Genomic DNA, 18,933 nt, shown 5'->3' on the forward strand with positions numbered 1-18,933 from the left:
AGCAGAAGGAGTTCTGCTTCTTCGTAGTTAGCTGCTGTAATGTCAGTAGTGGGCTGAACCTCTGGGTGGTGCCACAGGAATGTCTTTAGCTGCGCACTCTCAAGGGTGAGGCAGTCGTCTATGTTGGGGTCTGTGGGGACGAGTGTGTGTGTCAACCCACAGAACATAGATTTCTTGTTCTCTGCCTCCTCTTCACTCGCCTCCCGTGGGGTGCGTGTAGGCCACTCTTCTTCCGGGAGCTTGAGGAACTCGGGCCCGTCACTATATAGATTGTGACGGGTGAGGTCATCCAGGGACATTCCCCGGGTGATGACGTCAGGGCCTAACAAAATTAATAGTTGGTTTCAGGTTGGTTGTCAGTTTGGCCATGGGTAGGTAGGGAATTTATTTTATTTTATTTTTTTATTTTATTCTTTCCCACGGCGACTATGGATAGGGAATTTCTTTATTTAATTAAAATGTTCACAACAACATGGATGCATGTACTCTGCCAGCATGTTTAATATCCATAATACTAAATGTTTGACTAAGATTTCTATGAAACTTTATTCTATTTTTTTTTTTTTTTTTTTTTATAATTTTTTTTTAAAAACTCATAAAATATATTGGGTCGCACCTAAATCGGCAGGGTCGGTCGGCAACCTGAAACCAACTATTAATTTAGTTAGGCCCAGCTGGGTTGTGTTTTGTGTCCACATACCTCCAGCTTGCTGCTTCTGTTAAATCTTGGATCTCTGTGATTCTGACTCCCACGAAGACCTTGTATCTACACGAATCAGACTGGATCCATGTGAGTACGGTCATGGAGTCTGACCACAGGATTGTTCTTTGCACCGGAATGGTGAGTTCACGTTGGATTAACGTGGCGAGTTGCGCTCCTGCTAGGGCTGCGCAGAGCTCTAGACGCGGGATAGATTGTTGCTTGCGGGGGGCTATTCTTGAGCGAGCCAGGATGAAGGCAGTATGTATTTCTCCTCCCTCCTCTCGGGCACGCAAGTAGGCCACCGAACCGTAGGCTACTTCGGAGGCGTCGCTGAAGACGTGCAGGTCCATCTGGCACGTCTCCGGCCTCACTGTGGGTGGGAAGTAGCTGCGGCGTATGTTGACACCTGGGAGTGAGCTGAGTTCTGTCTCCCACTCTCTCCATGTGGAGGCAAGGTGTTCGGGTATGGGGTCGTCCCAGCCCTGGTCCTTGTCCCATAACGCTCTTACAATCATCTTTGCCCTGGTGGTGTAAGGTAGAATACATCCCAACGGGTCATATTGTCTGGCGAGTGTTCTGTATACACTCCGTCTTGTGGTCGGTAGTGCAGTCGACCTTCCCTGCTCCTTGGTCAGGGGTGTGTGTTTATAATGGAGCGAGTCTGTTTTGAAGCGCCAGACTAGTCCTAATGTCATTTCTTGGGCTTCTCCTGGGATGGTCTCCATCCAGGTCTCGCTGCTTGCTGCCTTGTCCTCGGGGGAGAGGCTGCGCAATACTTGAGGGTCGCTGCTGGCCCACTGCCGGAGATCAAAGCCGCCTTTGATCAGGGAGGCGCAGAGCTTGAGTAGGAGGGCCTCAGCTTCTTCTGGCATCGAGACGCTTTGCAGACAGTTGTCCACGTAGAAACTATTTCCTACACTTTGTCGGACCTCTTCATCAGCTGCTGGGTCCTCTGCGACGTGTTTTTGCAGTGCAAACGTAGCACAGCATGGGCTGCATGTGGTTCCGAAAGGGAGAACTTCCCACTGATAGATGGATGGTTGCTCGTCCCCGATCCTCTCTCTCCATAAGAACCGCAGCAGGGGCTTGTCCTCCTCCACTAGTCGCACCTGCAGGAACATCCCTTTGATGTCGCCGCTGATGGCCACCTTGTCTTGGCGGAAACGTAGTAACACGCCCAGTAGAGAGGGGCCGAGTGTTGGGCCGGGCAAGAGCTCTTTATTCAGATTTTGTGATCCGATCTGGTAGCTGCAGTTGAACACAATACGATCCTTGCCGTTGTGGTGGACTTTGTGGTGCGGCACGTACCATGATTCGGTCGTCTGATCGGCCTCTTTAATGTCAATTTTCTTTATGTGTCCCGCTGTGATTAGCTTGTCAATCTCAGCGCGGTACACAGTCTCTTGAGCGGGGTCTCTGGCTAGGCGCCGCTCTGTGTTCAATAGATACCGCTCCGTCGCTTCTTTTGGGGCGTGGAAGGTAGACATACCCTCTCGCCTCAGGAGTGGAGTTGCGTATCTCAACACTCCGTTGACTTTGACTCTCTTTGTCCCCCGCTCGAGGAGAGCTATAGCGTAAATGTCTTCCTTGGAACGAATGTCTTTCTTTTCGTTCTTAAAGGGCATTGTCTCTAGTGTCCATAGCCTCTCGACATGGTGTAGGAGGGTGGTGTCTTCTTCTGTCTCTCTGGAGTGGAGGCAGCTAGTGGCTGCTGTTCGGTTAGGAGACCTAGAGAGGGGGCCTTGTAGTGTCCATCCTAGGCGGGTCTCGACTGCTGCAGGACAGCCTCTGGGCCCAGTGTGGACCCGGTCCATCGGGACGATGAGGTGTGCATGGTCGGATCCTATCAGCAGGGTCGAGGTGGCACCATCTATGAGCGGTATAGGTAGTTGACGCAGGTGCACGTATTTATCCATCAGCTTGGCGATGGGGTAGGTGTACTGCGACAGGCCTATGTCTTGGCTGGTGAAAGCGTTAGTGATCCTATACCGTCTCTCTGGCTGCCCGCTTGCTGCGATAGTGAAGGAGACATTCTCGCCCTTTATCGTCTTTAGGTCTCTTCTTATTGTCCGAATCGTCATCGTTTCTTCGCTCCCCCGCAGCCCCAGCTGGGCCGCAGCGGACGCGAGGAGAAGGGTCTTCTCTGACCCGTCGTCAAGGACGGCGTAGGTGTCCATGACCTTGTCTTGGTAACTCAATGTTACGCGGACCACCTTCAAGAGCACCCAGGCGCCCCCGCTGCTGGCGGGGTCAATGTACATAACACTTGCCTTTGTGCTGCTTGAGGGTGCAGGTTTTCTTCTGTTACTGTCATGTAGGACGTCCAAGTGGGCTCCGTCACACCGACTACACCTCTTCTTTAAGCGGCAATCGGCTGCCATGTGACTGCGCGCACATCGGTAACAGTGTCGGTTGGACTTTATCCATTGACTCACCTCGTCGGCGGTCATCTTCTTGAACGTGTCACAGTGTGACAGCCAGTGTTCCTTTTCGCAGTACGGGCACACCATCTTCCACTTCTCTTTCATCGAGGGGGTACTGTGGTTCTTGTTGCTCGGTACTGATTCTGCTTGGTGCATGACGGTCACCAGTCTGCGGCCATCGTTTGCTCTCCCAGGTCCCTCTCTGGAGCTTGGTGTGCTCCGCACGAACGTATCCAACCGTAGGCTGTTGACTTCTCTCGCCAGGAAGTCGGCTAGGTCTAGGAGGGATGGCTCGGGACCGTTAGGATCACGGTGGTCTCTTTGCCGCCTGAAGCGCTCTTGTCGGGCGGGCGGAAGCTTCTCTAAAATCCTCTCGACATTAGAGTTTGCGTGCAGTTCGTACATACCCTTTTCCTTTTGCGCCCCCAGCATCCCTACCAGGGATTGTACCTTGATAGACAGGTCATCTAGTGAGCGATTGTCTGTGGCTGGGGGTAGACGGTCAATATTCCTTATCTCTTGTATTACGTTGTCCCATATGCGTCCATATCTTTGGTCGAGTGCTGCTAAAGCCGCGGTGTATGGGGTAGTAGAGGTGGAATATGCCAGCGCTATATTGTGCGCTCGGGGCACCTTGAGGTGCTTGAGTAGGATAGCATATTTGTACGGTTCATCAGCTACATCGGACATCATTGTCTCTAAGCACATTCGTAGCTCTGTGTACTGTGCTCTGTTCTCGTGTGTGAAGTCCGGGAACGTCGGTGTGCCAAGGTACGATGCCATGGATGGCTGGCACATCGGTGAGCGTTGGAGGAGAGGCCTCCTAGGCGAGTCTCCTCTTACGTGTCGTGGTGGGCTGGTACCTGCTGGGTACCAAGGCCCGCGTACCCAGGTGCTGTTCCTCGGGGCTGGTCGTGCGTCAAGCTCACCCGTGAATTGAGTCGGGGGTCTGTAGCGCAGAGCCGCGGGGTTAAAGTCTGGGCTGTACTGGACCTCCTGGTCCTGTGGAGTACTGTGATGCTGTTGGGCTTGACTCTCCTCCTCTCCCTCTTCTTCTTCCTCGGGCAGGTCATCTAGATCCTGTAGTCGTCTATTTAGCCTCTCCGCGGTATAGACCGGTTCTTCCCTGTAGCTGGGTCTCGCTTGGACCGGTCGGGGAAGGGGTTCGGAGAGGGGTATAGGCTCTCTCTGGTGGTCGGGCTCAGGGTCGCTTGATCGGGTAGGGGAGGGTGCCCTTGACCCTTGTCTTGACGAGGCCCTGGAGCCCCGTGCGGAGGGAGGGGGGGTTGCCCTGGTAATCAGCTGCTCCATTATCTGCGCTTGTAATCGGTCGCGCTCGGCTTCGCGCTTGGTGAGAGCGAGGTCGCGCTCTGCTTCTCGTTGGGCACCGGCGGCGGCGCGCTGGGCTTCGGCGGCGCGCTGGGCTTCGGCGGCGGCGCGCTGGGCTTCGGCGCGGTCTCTTCCCATATTCTCTTCCGTCTGGAGGCGTCTAATCTCTAGGCGTATGCGGTCTTCGTCACTCCGTTGCTGCGCTTGAAGGCGTTCTCTTTCCATGGAAGAATGTTCGCGCTCGCTAAGCGTCTGTGCTTGGAGTCGATCGCGCTCGGTTGAGGCTGCCAGGCTGGCGATGAAGGCCTGCGCCAGCATCTTGTCCGCCTCGCTGGGGGAAGACGCTGGTTGAGGTGATCTGCTCCTGGTAGTACTCGTTGGAGATCCGTTCTCCTGTGGCGTATCGAGGAGATCCATCTCCGGGGTGCGCGTCCCTTCTTGTGGTGGGTCGGGTTCCATCCCTGGAGGGCTTTCTTTATCCTGGAGCTCTCCGGGGACTACTTCTTCAGTCTTGGCGGGGGGTAAAGTCATGTCAGGTCCCTCCTGGTCCCCACCGTGAGCTTGGTCAGTTACGTTAGAACCCACTGGGGTCTCTACTGGCGGGGTAGCCTGGTCGGTAGGGTCGGACATAATTTTACTATCTACTTTTTCCGCGTTTAACGTCTGTAGAAAGCTAGGTAGTATACTGGCAACGTAATCCTCTAAGTACTGAGGTGTCTGCCGTCTACGCTGCGGGCGATCTATTTTAGGAGAACCGTTTGTGGAGTGTTCATCATTGGCCATGTCAATATTAATACCACTATATTAATATTACGCTAGTTACCCTCCGGCTCGAAGGACCAATTGTAACTGAGGGGTACAATTCCCTGACTGTATTACATAAGTATGGTATCATTAAACCACTACTGTTTTATGTACATTACTACTGGCCATACAGTACACATGTATCTTTAGATGAACACTTCCCACAATGACTCGGTTCCACACAAAACTGGGTTTAGGAGTATTTATTAGCAGCAATGATAGTACATAATATACTTTACTTTGGATGCGCTTATAAGGCAAAGGAATGTGCGTAGGCAAATCAATAACGTATGTCCATTCTCATATTACGCAGGAGATAATAATACAACCTGAATCTTTAGGAATTATATCTATGGTACTCTAGTAGGTAGCGGGATACTGGTAGGGTCCCTCCGGTTGTAAGCCAGCAAGGGGAGAGGAATTTGTCGGTAGTAGAGTCTGGGTCAACGATGACTAGAGAGACTCCAAGTACAGGAGACGGTGCAATAATCTCTTGATCCACAGACGAATACAGCTGTTCTCCGTAGCATGCAGCTCCGCATGGAAGAAAGCTAGCCAGCCTCAGGCTTCTGAGAGGTGGGCTCGACGTTGCTCCTCACAGGGTAAATCCCACACAATTGTGGGTGTAGGCGATTCTCCGCTCCATCAATTACAGGACCAAAGCAAATATAATCCAGCCGAAAAGGGCTATGTAGTCGTCGGTAAGTTATCCAGTGTACATAATCCACACGGTCCTCGTCTAGGGCTCCTCGGGTGAAAGCGCCAGGGTAAGCAGCCCAGCCTGGATAAGCACACTAGCTGGTACGAGGAAACGTTGGTGATGCTGGTCACTGTAGAACGGTAGCCGCACGATACACTATACATAAATAGACTATTACTGAATTAATAGAATAGGTCGAACTCGACGGTACAGCGTTAAACTCTGATACTTCAGTTATTAATTCGCACGCGGTCTCAATGCTCTATTTGGGGCCAAACAGGCCATACTTCACCGCACGTTGTATCGTGGGTGAGGCTTCAACTTATTGGGTAACTTTACTAGACTAAGTGCTTCTGTATTCACCTGCGCCGTATTTATACGTTTAGGTGAACAAACTAGTACCAGCCCTATTCCTGTCTCGTATCCTTGCGCAGAGCCGTTCATGTCCAGGCAAGTCTTTGGCGGTGACTTTGAACCAGACCTTGGAGGTATGGCAATGGCGCCTAAGGGAACGCTGTCCAATAGGAGAACGAAATATTATGGTCTGTACTAGGTTAAAGGGATATTCCGTGTATATGTACAAGGAATACACAAGGGATATCAAACGATATACAAATATTATGCAATATATATCAATCAATAAATATATATATTCGGTTTAATCTGATCCTTCGTAACAGTAGTAGTATAAGTATAGTGACATAGTACATAGTAGTATAGACATATTAGCATGATAGGTAGTAGTATAAGGATTGTGACATAGTGCCAAGGTAATTCTTTTCAACATCAGCAGACAATATATTTGAATTAGTATTCTATGAAAATCTAACTTAAACAAAGGAAACATGAAATGTAAAGAGTAGAGTATGATGTATCCTTGGATACACTGCACATTATGTAGTCTGTAGATGTCATAGTGATCCTACATGTCTTATAAGTTATAGATCTTATAAGGCTGCAGTTCCTTCAGTAATTAAAATAGCCCCCTCTCTCTAAAAGGTCCGTCCTCCAGAACCCTCATCCAGTTGGACCTGAGCTCTTTGAGGACGAGGTCACGGCGGCTTGAATCAGAAAGGACAGGATTTAGAGAAAAATCTATGAGAGGACTTTCTGTTCTTGTGTCGGAGAGCTCTCATTTGAGTTGATGTTAAAACTGAAAAGACAATTGTCTTCACATCCATCTCACTTTGGTTTTTATAAACTTTGAAAATAGTTAGTATTTTGTTAAAATGTGACACCATGCAGTATATACTGTATTCCTCCTGTGTTCAGTGCTCTCGCCACTATCTTATGTGTGTAAGATAAGATAAGATAAGATGATCCTTTATTAGTCCCCTTGGGGAAATTCAGGTGTCAAAGCAGCATGGGGGAGGGATACAGGGGGGGGGGGTACAGAGCTTCACAGTCCTATACATTCCAGTATCTATATACACTATAGATACAATATAAAATATAAATACAAATACAATATAAAAAGTACAAAAAACAAGATAGTCCAGTGAGTGCACGTGGACGATTCTCGAGTTCTCACGTCCTCAGTTCTGACACAATGATAGTTCTCCTGACCGCAGAGCCGGCTGTCCGAGCCCTTGGTTGTAGAGCCTGATGGCTGCCGGTATAAAGGACCCAGGCGGTTTGTGGTGTGTCGGGGCGGGGACGGGGACGGGGGGGGGTGAGTCTTTGGCTTTGAGTCTCATGTCTGTCCTCTCTGTCTCTCTGCTCCTCTGTGTCTGTCCTCTCCTTCTCTCTGCTCCTCTGTCTGTCCTCTCCTTCTCTCTGTCTCTCTGCTCCTATGTCTCTCTGCTCTTCTGTCTCTCTGCTCCTCTGTCTCTCTGCTCCTCTGTCTCTCTGCTCCTCTGTCTCTCTGCTCCTCTGTCTCTCTGCTCCTCCTCTGTCCCTCCGTCTCTCCGTCTCTCTGTCTCTCCTTCTCTCTGCTCCTCTGTCCTCTCCTTCTCTCTGCTCCTCTCCTTCTCTCTGCTTCTCCGTGTCTCTCTGTCTCTCTCCTCCTCTGTCCCTCTGCTCCTCCTCCGTCTCTCCTTCTCACTGCTCCTCTGTCTCTCTGTCTCTCTCTCTCTCAGACCTGCACCTGGCTGCAGAGCTGGGGAAGACTCTGCTGGAGCGTAACAAGGAGCTGGAAGACGCCCTGCAGCAGATGTACATCAACAACGAGGAGCAGGTGCAGGAGATCGAGGTGAGACTGTGGTGTTTGAATCCATGTGTGTCTTCTTGTGTCCTCGTCAGAGTCACGACAGTCCAACGGGATCCAAGGAGACGTCTCTGTCTCTCAACAACCCTATTGAACTGTCCTAAAAGATCCAATGTGAAGATCGAAATATGACGCCCAATGAGGCTCCAAGACCTGTTCCAAAGTGAATGTGACTGTTTTGATTCCTCTAAGGATGTTCCTATTGGATAGCTAAAGGACTTGTTATGAATTGGGTACAGTCCTTTTCTTATTGGCTGAGAGGCCAAACCGGTCGTGGCTGCTCAGTACAATAGGGCGTTGAGCTGCATCTGAAACTGCAGAGAGGAGAGGAGAGGAGAGGAGAGGAGAGGAGAGGACAGGGGAGGAGAGAAGAGGGGAGGGGGGAGGAGAGGATTGGGAGGGGAGAGGGTATGAGAGGAGAGGGGAGGGGAGATGGCAGGAGGGGAGGGGAAGGGAGGAGATAAGAGGAGAGGGGAGAGAGGAGAGGGGAGGAGATAAGAGGAGAGGGGAGATAAGAGGAGAGGGGAGAGGAGAGGGGAGGGGAGAGGAGATAAGAGGAGAGGGGAGAGGAGAGAGGAGGGGAGAGGAGATAAGAGGAGAGGGGAGATAAGAGGAGAGGGGAGGGGAGAGGAGATAAGAGGAGAGGGGAGAGGAGAGAGGAGGGGAGAGGAGATAAGAGGAGAGGGGAGAGGAGAGAGGAGGGGAGAGGAGATAAGAGGAGAGGGGAGGGGAGAGGAGAGGGGAGGAGAGGAGAGAGGAGAGGGGAGGTAGAAGAGGAGAGGAGATAAGAGAGGAGGGGGTGAGGGCAGGGAATGAGAGGAGAGGAGAGGAGGGGAGAGGAGGGGAGGGGAACGGAACAGAACCATGACGTATCAGAAACAGTGTGTTTACTGCGTGGCTCAGAGGGAGAGGGGAACCCGTTGACTCCTCTGTCACACAGCCAGACCTCATTAGAGCTGAAAGACCCACTCCTTACTAGTCAGCAGCTCAGTACAGTACAGGCTACAGTAGCACAGCGGCCCGGCAGAGTTAGACACAGTAGACAATGTGACAGAACCTAGCTGTAAAAGACTTACTGTAGGCTATGGATGTGCATGACTGACCATTTTCGAATAGTCTACTGTTCTTGAAAAAAATTCGCACCCCCCCCCCCCCCCCCCCCCCCCCAAAAAAACAAAGAAAAAACATGAAATTGTCTGTTTAAATTCAGTTAAAATGTTCAGTTTCAGTTAAATTCAGTTATTCTTTTTAATAGAATGGATCATTAAAATCAAAGGGTATTGCACATAAATAGGCACTTCAGATAATCCTTCGGAACGTTGATCGGCTCAGCTGACCGACAATAAATCCAAATGACTCCATTCGTCATCGTAGCCTATAATAACAGCATTGCATTGGCCTATCAACCGGTTTTAATAAACAAACAGAAACAGGAGCATGTCCATCTTTTAGATCAATTAGGCTATGCAAATTAGGCTGCCTCTAAATATAAAAATGTATTAAATAAGAACGGTTTGCTTCACTTAAAAAAATATGTATAATAATAATTACAATTATAATAATTATATATATTTTTTTCGACTCTCGCATGGAAATCTAATGTGGAGACTGGCACTGACTATTCGAAAATTAAAACTCATCCCTACTGTAGGCCTGCTGTAAGTGCCACACGCTAATGTGTCATCTGCACGTCTATATAACCTGACACGTTTTAACATTTACATAACCCCATGACATTCTGCCACTCAGTATACCGGCTGTTTACACCTGATTTATATCCTTGTTCTCTCGCCATATTTCTCTCATCGCTTCTCGTCCAACAGCTGAGTTGATGACAACGTTTCACTGTGGCTTTGTGTCCATAAGTTAATAAAACTATATCAGTCTTTCTCATCTTGCTTATTATTATTTGTATACCTGCATATAATCCTTCTATATACCTACTTATATACCTGCATACAACCCATATAACTCTGTAAGATAGCATGTACAATAATGCTGTATATACCGTTTATATATATTTATTCTTACCATATATATATCTTTGATTTGATTTGATTTTTATTTGTCTCGAACATAGAAACATAAAACAAGTTTAAAAAACAAAAAGGTAAATAGTCAAAGACTATTTCCATACAATAAGTGTTCGAGAAGGAACAGGGGGAAGTAAAACAACTTATCAAGCCCTGCCCCTTCCTTACAATATTTTTACATTATAATTTAATAAAAATAAAAATAATATAACAAATAATAAAAAATTAAATAAAAGTACAGTTTTTTATATATTTAAATATCCAAATGAGAAAAAAGAATAGGCAGTCACATTACTGCTCAAGCTCCTCTCTCTTATGTGTCCATAAGTGCTTGTTTATAGCTACCTTTAAATGTATTGATATTTTTGCTTAATTTTATACTCGCATCCAGACCATTCCAGAGTGATACCCCACAAACTGAAATGCACATACTTTTAAGAGTTGTGCGTACCCACAAAAATGGCACAATCATACTCCCTTATTCAATAACAATGCTCTCTTAATTGGAAAACGACCTATAAGATTCCCTATATGGGAAGAGCAAGGCATACACTCATTAGGGGATGTTTTTAACAAACAGGGTTTTTGTAGTGATAAAGAAATACGCAAAAAATTTAATCTCACCAAGTCCACATGGCTTTTTCACAAACAGTTAGAGCTATGTTTGAAGTCTCACGGTGTTCCATTAGACAGACCAATTGAACACCACAGATACCACAAATTCTTCTACGCAAGAGAGACATCGAGAGGTTTTGTTTCAGAATTTTATCATCAATTACTAACGTCCTCGTATGAAACCCTCCAACTTGACTCTGTCTGGAGGAGGGATATACCAGACCTGGAAAATGACTTTGATTGGCAAGGAGCCTGGGCAAATGTCCGACTTACATCAAGGAACCCGGATCATCAACAAATCAATCTTAACTATATTCACAGGACATACTTGACTCCTATAAGACTGTGCCGAATGGGGCTCAAACAAGATTCCAAATGCACCCAATGTACAAATGGGGACGAAGGGACATTTATGCACATGTATTGGGACTGCTCACCAGTTAAGGCATTCTGGAAAGATGTGACCCAACAAATATCAAAACTCGTATCTTGGAATATACCTGTACTGTTATGGTTTGTAACCGACCCCAATCGCACAACACAAGACAGGTATGAGGGTAAGCCAAGAAACGGGCATTTATTGAAACAGAAGGAAAAAACGGCACTGTCCCTTTAAGGGAGAAACACAAAATACTGGAATAACAAGAAGGGAAAGGTACAGTGCCTTTAAGAGGCGAGCTGGCTAAGGGGAAGGCAAGGGAAGTCAGGAACAGGGAGGAACTAGGGGGAACTGGACAGGGAGGACTAGAAAGGGGAGAAGGGACAGAGGCCCGCGGAGGCGGGCTGGGGACAAACAGGGTAAGGCCTTGGAACAGGACGAGGGCAGGAGCTGCATACCAGACGTTTGTGCGCAAAGAGCGCTGGAACAGCAGCGGGGCGAGAGCGTCGCCACCGGGGAGCCGGCTGTCCAATACCCCTCGGTATTGCTGTTGAATGATGTTTTTGAGTTTGCAGTGAATCCACAACTAAAGAGATTGGTTTTATCGGGTATCACAGTAGCCAAAAAGCTGATCGCATCACGCTGGTTTCAACCGGAAAAAATGTGCCGTAAAGTTTGGTTTCTTACATATCTCGATGTAATTTACCATGAAATATCTACAGCAAGAATTCTGGGTCTCAATGACTCCAAAATGTCAATGTGGTTAGAAGTGGTGGAGAGAATAAAAGCTAGCTTATAATGGTAGTGTCTGGTTAGGTGCGAGGGATAGTGGAGGTACTTCTCAAGGTGGGGTCCGGGAGGGGGGGGTTCGAGCTGAGCATATGTGTGTAGGTTTTTTTTTTAGATAACAGGTATTATGGGTATATCTTATATAAGACAACTAACTAAAAGGTGATCTCATTGGATGTGCCCTGACAATTAATGCTTGTATATCTTATCGTGTGTTGTCATGTTTGTTTATATGTTTGTTTAAAAAATAATAAAAAAATAAAATACAAAAGAGTTGTGCTTTAAAGCTAATGTCCCTCTAAAATTATAAACACTCTCTCTAGCCATGAATTTTTTTTGAATGTTGCTTGGTAATTTGTTTTTTATTGCCAGAAACATAATTTGTGCAGATTTGAATTTTATTAAGTCCATGAATTTTAATGTTTGACTCCTTACAAACAGACTATTTGTGTGATCTAAATATCTACCATGATGTACTATCCGTATGGCTCTTTTTTGCAGTGTGCATATCTTTTGTAAGTTGCTTTTATAAGTATTTCCCCAGGTTTCAACACAATATGATATATATATATATATATATATATATAGTTTTCTGATTCAGGATATATCTAGTCTTGCCCAGTATACCAATACTTCTCGCTAACTTTGAACACAAATATTTTATATGGGGTTTCCAGCAGAGTTTGTGGTCTATTCAGTGGCGTCGCGTGTGTAAAATAACAGGGGAAGCCAAAAAAAATTATTAAAAAAAAATGATTAAATATTTTTATTAATATTATTATTTTTTATTTTTTTTTAAGTCAAGCAGTCACCATGTACACTACAGTATGGCTCGGCGGCCAGTCAAACTTTCTTAACAGATTGCAGAATGGGTACAATACAGTACGGCTCAATACACACAATTGTATAAGGGGATGCAGACCAGAGAAAGACGTTTGTCTTGTTTACATCAGGGTCCCCCATTTTCAATTCATAGTGACATTTATGACATACAAGACATCATGACATCAAATATACAGTACTGTTACCCATAGATCCTGACAGAGTATATACATATGATGGGGAGGGGACTGTACATTAGGAGGGGGTGGGTGGGTGGGAGAGAAATATACATATGGCCGGGAGAGAATATGACTGTCTATTAGACAAACGTGACAAGACAAACGTATTTCTCTGGTCTGCATCCCCTTAACAATTGTGTGTATTGAGCCGTACTGTATTGTACCCATTCTGCAATCTGTTAAATAAAGTTTTCATTCATTCATTCATTCACGTGTCTGTTGCGCGGCGCGCCCAGCCATCAGAGCGCTCCTACTGTAAAATGCGGAAGCAGCCATTTCAGCCTCAGTTTTACTCGTTTATAAAAATTATTTAAAATGTTTATTAGCAACGCCGAGCTTTCAAACCCCGCCGCATCTGTGTGTGAAACCCTAATGGAACGCTGGGTACCTTTGACATTTATATCCGATATATTTTGGACCCACCGCTAGCTTTTAAGCAGTGCTTGATGGTGCACATTAACCTGGCTACTACGGAGGAATAAGTGACTGCGTATTCCAGCCCCTGGCTTGCATTGCAGTCATGAAAGGGTATACAAGCTTGCCTGATAACGTTAGTTAGTCAGTCAGGCTGCTCAGTGCTTACCTGGTCAATAATGTGGTCCTCCTCTTGCCAGATAGATTTGTTAAATCATAATATCCACAGTGGTGTGCTCTGCTGGTCCTCAGTAAATGTCCCGCCGGCGAAAATAAGTTGCTATTAAAGTGCTAAATGTTAGATACACTAATAGAGGATTCGAACGTGCCCGCTCTGTTAATAACATTTTCAATCAATTCCGCGAGGGGATGATGTTCAGACATGTTTGTAGTAGACTACTAGACTGAGTGACGCCAGACAGTTTTATACTACTAATGGGATGTCACGTTAGGTAGTCAGGTGGAAACGTGAACTTCTGAGTGCCCCGCCTCCAGGGGGGGAAATATGCTGAGTGTTTTCCTCCCAGCTCCGTTTTAAACTTTTAGGGTGTGGCAGTCAGCTCGAATCTGATTGGCTAGGATCGGATTTGGACTCTATAATGCTGGAAGCCTGGAGAAAGAGACCTACCCACTGCCTCTCTCCTATACTAGCTGCAGTGAGCACAGTCTGACAGTGTGTTAGAGGGAGTGAAAAGGAGAAGAGGGAGACATTTAAAAAAAAATATATATATATAACACAGATGCACAGATGAAAAAGAATGTAAACTATATTAATTTTTTTTTTCTTTTTCATATTTCATATTTCATATTTGATATGAATTTATAGGGAGGCATGGCTTCCGTTGGCTTCCATAAGGATTCACCACTGGGTCTATTAAGACCCCTAGAAACTTGTTTGTATATACTCTCTCAATTTTTACATGATCAATTTTCAGTTGAGGATCAGTGTTTATTTTACAATTTCCAAATATCATGAAGTTGGTTTTTTTCAAATTGAGTGAAACGGAGGGCTAGGGCCTCCACAGGTGCATTTGATAGAGCTGGCGGACACTATGGGGTTGTGACTCCGATTAAAGAATCACAGAGGCGTGCTTCAGTTAATGATTTGTATTTGGGAATTTGCATGTGGTTGTCTACAAAGGAATACAATACAGTATACATTAGTAAACACAGTAGTGACGTACATAAACATAATGTCATAAACATGTGGTCTATAGCTACAATAATATTCATTAGTAATATAATACTAACTAGTAACTAAGACAATCACTTAACCGGAGTTATTATATAACCTACATAGCCTATGCAGGGAAATTACTCATGCAGTACATGCAAACAATATAAGTAGGCAGACTGTAAACCAAGTGTAAAGATACATTCAATTCACTAACAGTAATGAGTGAGTTATATTTATATAGCCTAGGCTAGCTAACGTGCAACTAAGCTAACCAACATAGCATAGCAAGCAGCATCAACAATAGCAGAGAAACAACATCGACAGAAATGTATCAATGTGAACATAAGTGTAGAGTAAGCCGAATGAATTAGGCAGGAACTAAACATAAATACTGTACTTATGTCTGTCATTGACGCACACTTTCCCCAAAGGGACAGAAGTAACTACTGCGTACCGTCAGACAGCTGAACTGAGACCAAACTTGCGCGAGGTTAGAAAAAACTCTTAAAGGGCCAGTAACCTTATCAGCAGACCAGAATGTGACACTAGCTGGAGCACATCACGCTGAACGATTACACTGGCATAAATCAATTACCCTTTCCTGTCAACAACAACATATTAAAGGGCTATTACAGAACAAAGTAATCTTATTAACAGGGGCTTTCCTACACAGCCGCACCCAAAAGTCTACTTAGACCTTTTGAACTAAACAGGAAAGTCTCAGGGGTCCTCTGTATCCGGGAGACTCGGGAGCTGCACCAACCGGGACACAGGGAACAGGTATGTTCGGTCCTTCACCTGGACAGCTGCGGTGCGGATGCGCCCATCAGCTCCAGGGTACGTCTGAGTGACCTTCCCGACAGGCCAGAGTGCCCGAGGAAGCTGTGGGTCAACGATGAGGGCCACCTGGCCGAGTGACAGTTCCTTGCCATCCTTCCTCCACTTCTGCCTCTCCTGTAGACCCGGTAAGTAGTGGCGAATGAACGCGGACCAGAAATGGTCGGCCAGCACTTGACTATGCCTCCAGCGACGTTTCCCAAGGAGGTCACTGGAGTCGTAGACTGCTTGAGGTAGAGACGAATCACGGCGTCCCATGATGAGGAGGTTCGGGGTAACAGGATCAGGATCCGCAACGTCCGAGGAGAGGTAGCCCAATGGCTTTGCATTCATGATACCCTCCACTTCGATGAGGAATGTGTGGAGGACGGTCTCAGACACTATCTGATCTTTCAAGATGACTCTGAGGGCAGTTTTCACCGACTTCACCTCCCTCTCCCAAGTTCCACCAAAGTGCGGTGCGCTCGGCGGGTTGAAGCGGAACGTAATCTTCTGCTTAGCCAACTGTTCCTTCAGTCTGGGTTCCATCTCAGCAAAGGCTTCCTGCAGCTCTCTGTTTCCTCCGACAAAGTTTGTGCCATTATCACTGAGGAGCTCGAAAGGTGTACCACGGCGCGAGACGAAACGCCTCAGGGACATCAAGAAGGCGTCAGAGTCCAAACTTTCTAGGAGGTCAAGGTGTATGCAGCGTGTAGTCATACACTTGTACACAATCCCCCACCTCTTCTCATTCCGGCGCCCTATCTTGATGTGAAATGGCCCAAAACAGTCTACTCCTGTAGAATAGAATGGGGGCTTGTAGAGACGCAGGCAACAGGGCGGAAGGTCGGCCATTCTAGGCATGTCGGGCTTTGCTCGCCACAGATGACATTCTCGGCAGGTGTGCTGATGCTTGCGGATTGCTTCTCTTCCACGTAGAACCCAGAATCGGGATCGAAGATCAGCGAATACCCTCTCAGGCCCGGGGTGGAGAAGAGTTTGATCATAATCTTGGATGATCAGCTTTGTCAGGGGGTGATGTGGATCCAAGACGATTGGGTGAATGACATCCATCTCCAAGTTCTCGGCTCTGCGCAGCCTACCGCCTACTCTGAGGAGACCTGTAGCCTTGTCATACTCCGGAGATAGAGAGCCCAAACGACTGTCTGAGGGAAGAGGTCGGTCAGACTTGAGGGCCTTGATCTCCTCTGGGAATGAGTCCAGCTGGGCTCGTTTAAGGAGGACCTTCTCAGCATTGAGGAAGTCAGCTGCTTCATAAGGCTGATCTGTGGTCTGGGCATCAGCCGCACCGTGAAGGGACCTGACTGTTGCTTGGACGAGATCTTTCCATGAAGTGAAGTCTTCAACAGCAGGGAGCGGAGGACTGGGAGAGGTGGTTACATTACAGATTATGGCAGACTTCTTCATCTCGTGGCCGTCAGACTCGGGATGAGCAGAGGGCATAGTAGGCCACTGATCTTCAGGTAAGTAGAGGAACTCTGGACCTTTGTGCCATCGATGTGGTCGTACCAGTTCCTCCAGGGTTAGACCCCGAGTGATGTCATCTGCTGGGTTTGATGCAGAGTTCACGTATCTCCAATTATCGGGCTCGGTCAGGTTCTGGATTTCCGCAACTCGTGTGCCCACAAATACCTTATATCTACAGGACTCTGACTTGATTCAATGGAGAACTGTGGTGGAATCCGACCACAAGACAACCCGCTGGATGGGGATGGTGAGCTCAGCTTGAAGTACATCATTAAGCTGGGCACCTGTGAGGGCAGCACTCAACTCAAGTCGGGGCATCGACAGCTGCTTCCTGGGAGCCACCCGAGACCTAGCGAGCACAAAGGAAATGTGGACTTGCTGTTGGTCATCCATGGTCCGCATATAGGCAACAGAGCCGTATGCACGCTTGGACGCATCACAGAAGATGTGGAGGTCCCTGGTCGAAGTAGAGGTGTCCGCATGTGGTGGGGCGTAGGCTCGGTGGAACTCCAGGTGTATGAGATGAGGGATCTCTTGCTCCCAGGTGCGCCATTTGTCGAGTCGAGCAGACTTTGGGGTCGGATCGGGTCATCCCAACCAACCTCCTCCTTCCAAAGGTCTTGTATGATGACCTTAGCTCTTGTGGTGAATGGTACGATGTAGCCAAGGGGGTCGTACTGACAGGCAAGTACTCGGTAGAGGTTCCTCATGGTAGGTGCTGAGGTCTCCACAGGGCGATGCTTATAGCTCAGGGAGTCATTGAGGCAGTTCCAGCGTAGGCCCAGTGTAGGCTCCTGAAGATCACTACTACTCTTGGAGAGCCACAGTTCGCTGCTTTCAGAGCGGGCCTCAGGCGGAAGGTGCTCGATGACCATAGGCACGTTGCTTGCCCACTGGCGGACCTCAAATCCTCCCGTCTGTAGGTGGTGGCGGAGTTCATAGACGAGACGCTTGGCCTCTTCAGCAGAGTGTGTGCTATGCAGACAGTTGTCAACATAGAAGGACTGCTCGACTGTCTTTATCAACCGATCAGAAGTAATGGCTGGGCATGGTTGACTGGTGGTAAGGGCAGGCCGTGGAGGTGCTTGTAGCGTTTCTGTAGTGCGGCCACAGGATAAGAGTGTTCGGCCAGGCTGAGGCCTTCAGCAGTGAAGGCCTGGTGGATCCGATACTTCTGGGAAGGCGTGCACCATGGAGAAACATTGAAGGAGACGGAGCTGCCCCGGAGCTGTTTGACATTCTGCTGGACTGTCTGTAGATGGAGAGTCTCTGGCTTTCTGGGAAGGTTCAGCCGCCACACGGCTTGAGGCAGAACGATACTTCGTTCAGAGCCATCGTCCAACACGGCATAGGTCTCCAAGGCTTGGTCCCCGTTCCTCAAGATAACCTTGATGACCTTTAACATAACCTGTTGTGGACGGTTGGGCCGGTCGAGGTATACCTTGGTGGGTGGTGTAGTGACCATGCAGACTTTGGTTTCACCCTGCTGTATGGAGTCGTGCAGAATGGTAAGGTGCTGTTCTTTGCATGTCTGGCATGGGCGCTTCAGAGTACATGCTTCGGCAGAGTGGTTGCGGCCACACTTCCAGCACCGTTTCCCCTCTCTGATCCACTTCACGGCCTGGCTGGTAGATAGCATCTTGAAGTCATCACAGGTATTTAAGTGCTCCTTGTTGTCACAATAGGGGCAATACGGCTTGGACTTGAAAGGGGGTTTGTAGCGAGTATGCTCTGGAGTACTAGCAACTTCCCCAGCATTGAGAAGGATGGTTGTGGTCTTCTCCTTATAATGAGTGACACATTGGTCTTGCTTGGCTGGCTTGGGTGCGTCGCACTGATAAAGCGCTGCAGCTCGACTTGAGAGGCGCTTAGCTTGTGACTTCATCTGAAGCCAGGCTGCCAGGTCAGGCAGGGTGTATGTCAGGTCTGACCCTGTCCGGAGAATGCCGCGGCTGAGACAGTATTCAATGAATCCGTCCCTGACTGAAGGAGGCAT

At 47.7% G+C, this 18,933-nt stretch overlaps 1 protein-coding gene across 1 annotated transcript in view; it reads left to right on the forward strand.

Moving 5' to 3' along the window:
* Window positions 1-18,933, forward strand: part of cdr2l (cerebellar degeneration-related protein 2-like) — a gene marked incomplete at both ends in the record, with an annotated part of 119,666 nt that overhangs the window by 73,979 nt on the left and 26,754 nt on the right. Inside the window, one exon of the mRNA XM_084329253.1 lies at window positions 8,038-8,150. Coding sequence (XP_084185379.1) covers window positions 8,038-8,150 — 113 coding nt within the window. The remainder of the gene's footprint in view (window positions 1-8,037; window positions 8,151-18,933) is intronic.

Source organism: Notolepis coatsorum (genome assembly GCF_963971535.1).
Source record: "Notolepis coatsorum genome assembly, chromosome: 14".
NCBI lineage: Eukaryota > Metazoa > Chordata > Actinopteri > Aulopiformes > Paralepididae > Notolepis > Notolepis coatsorum.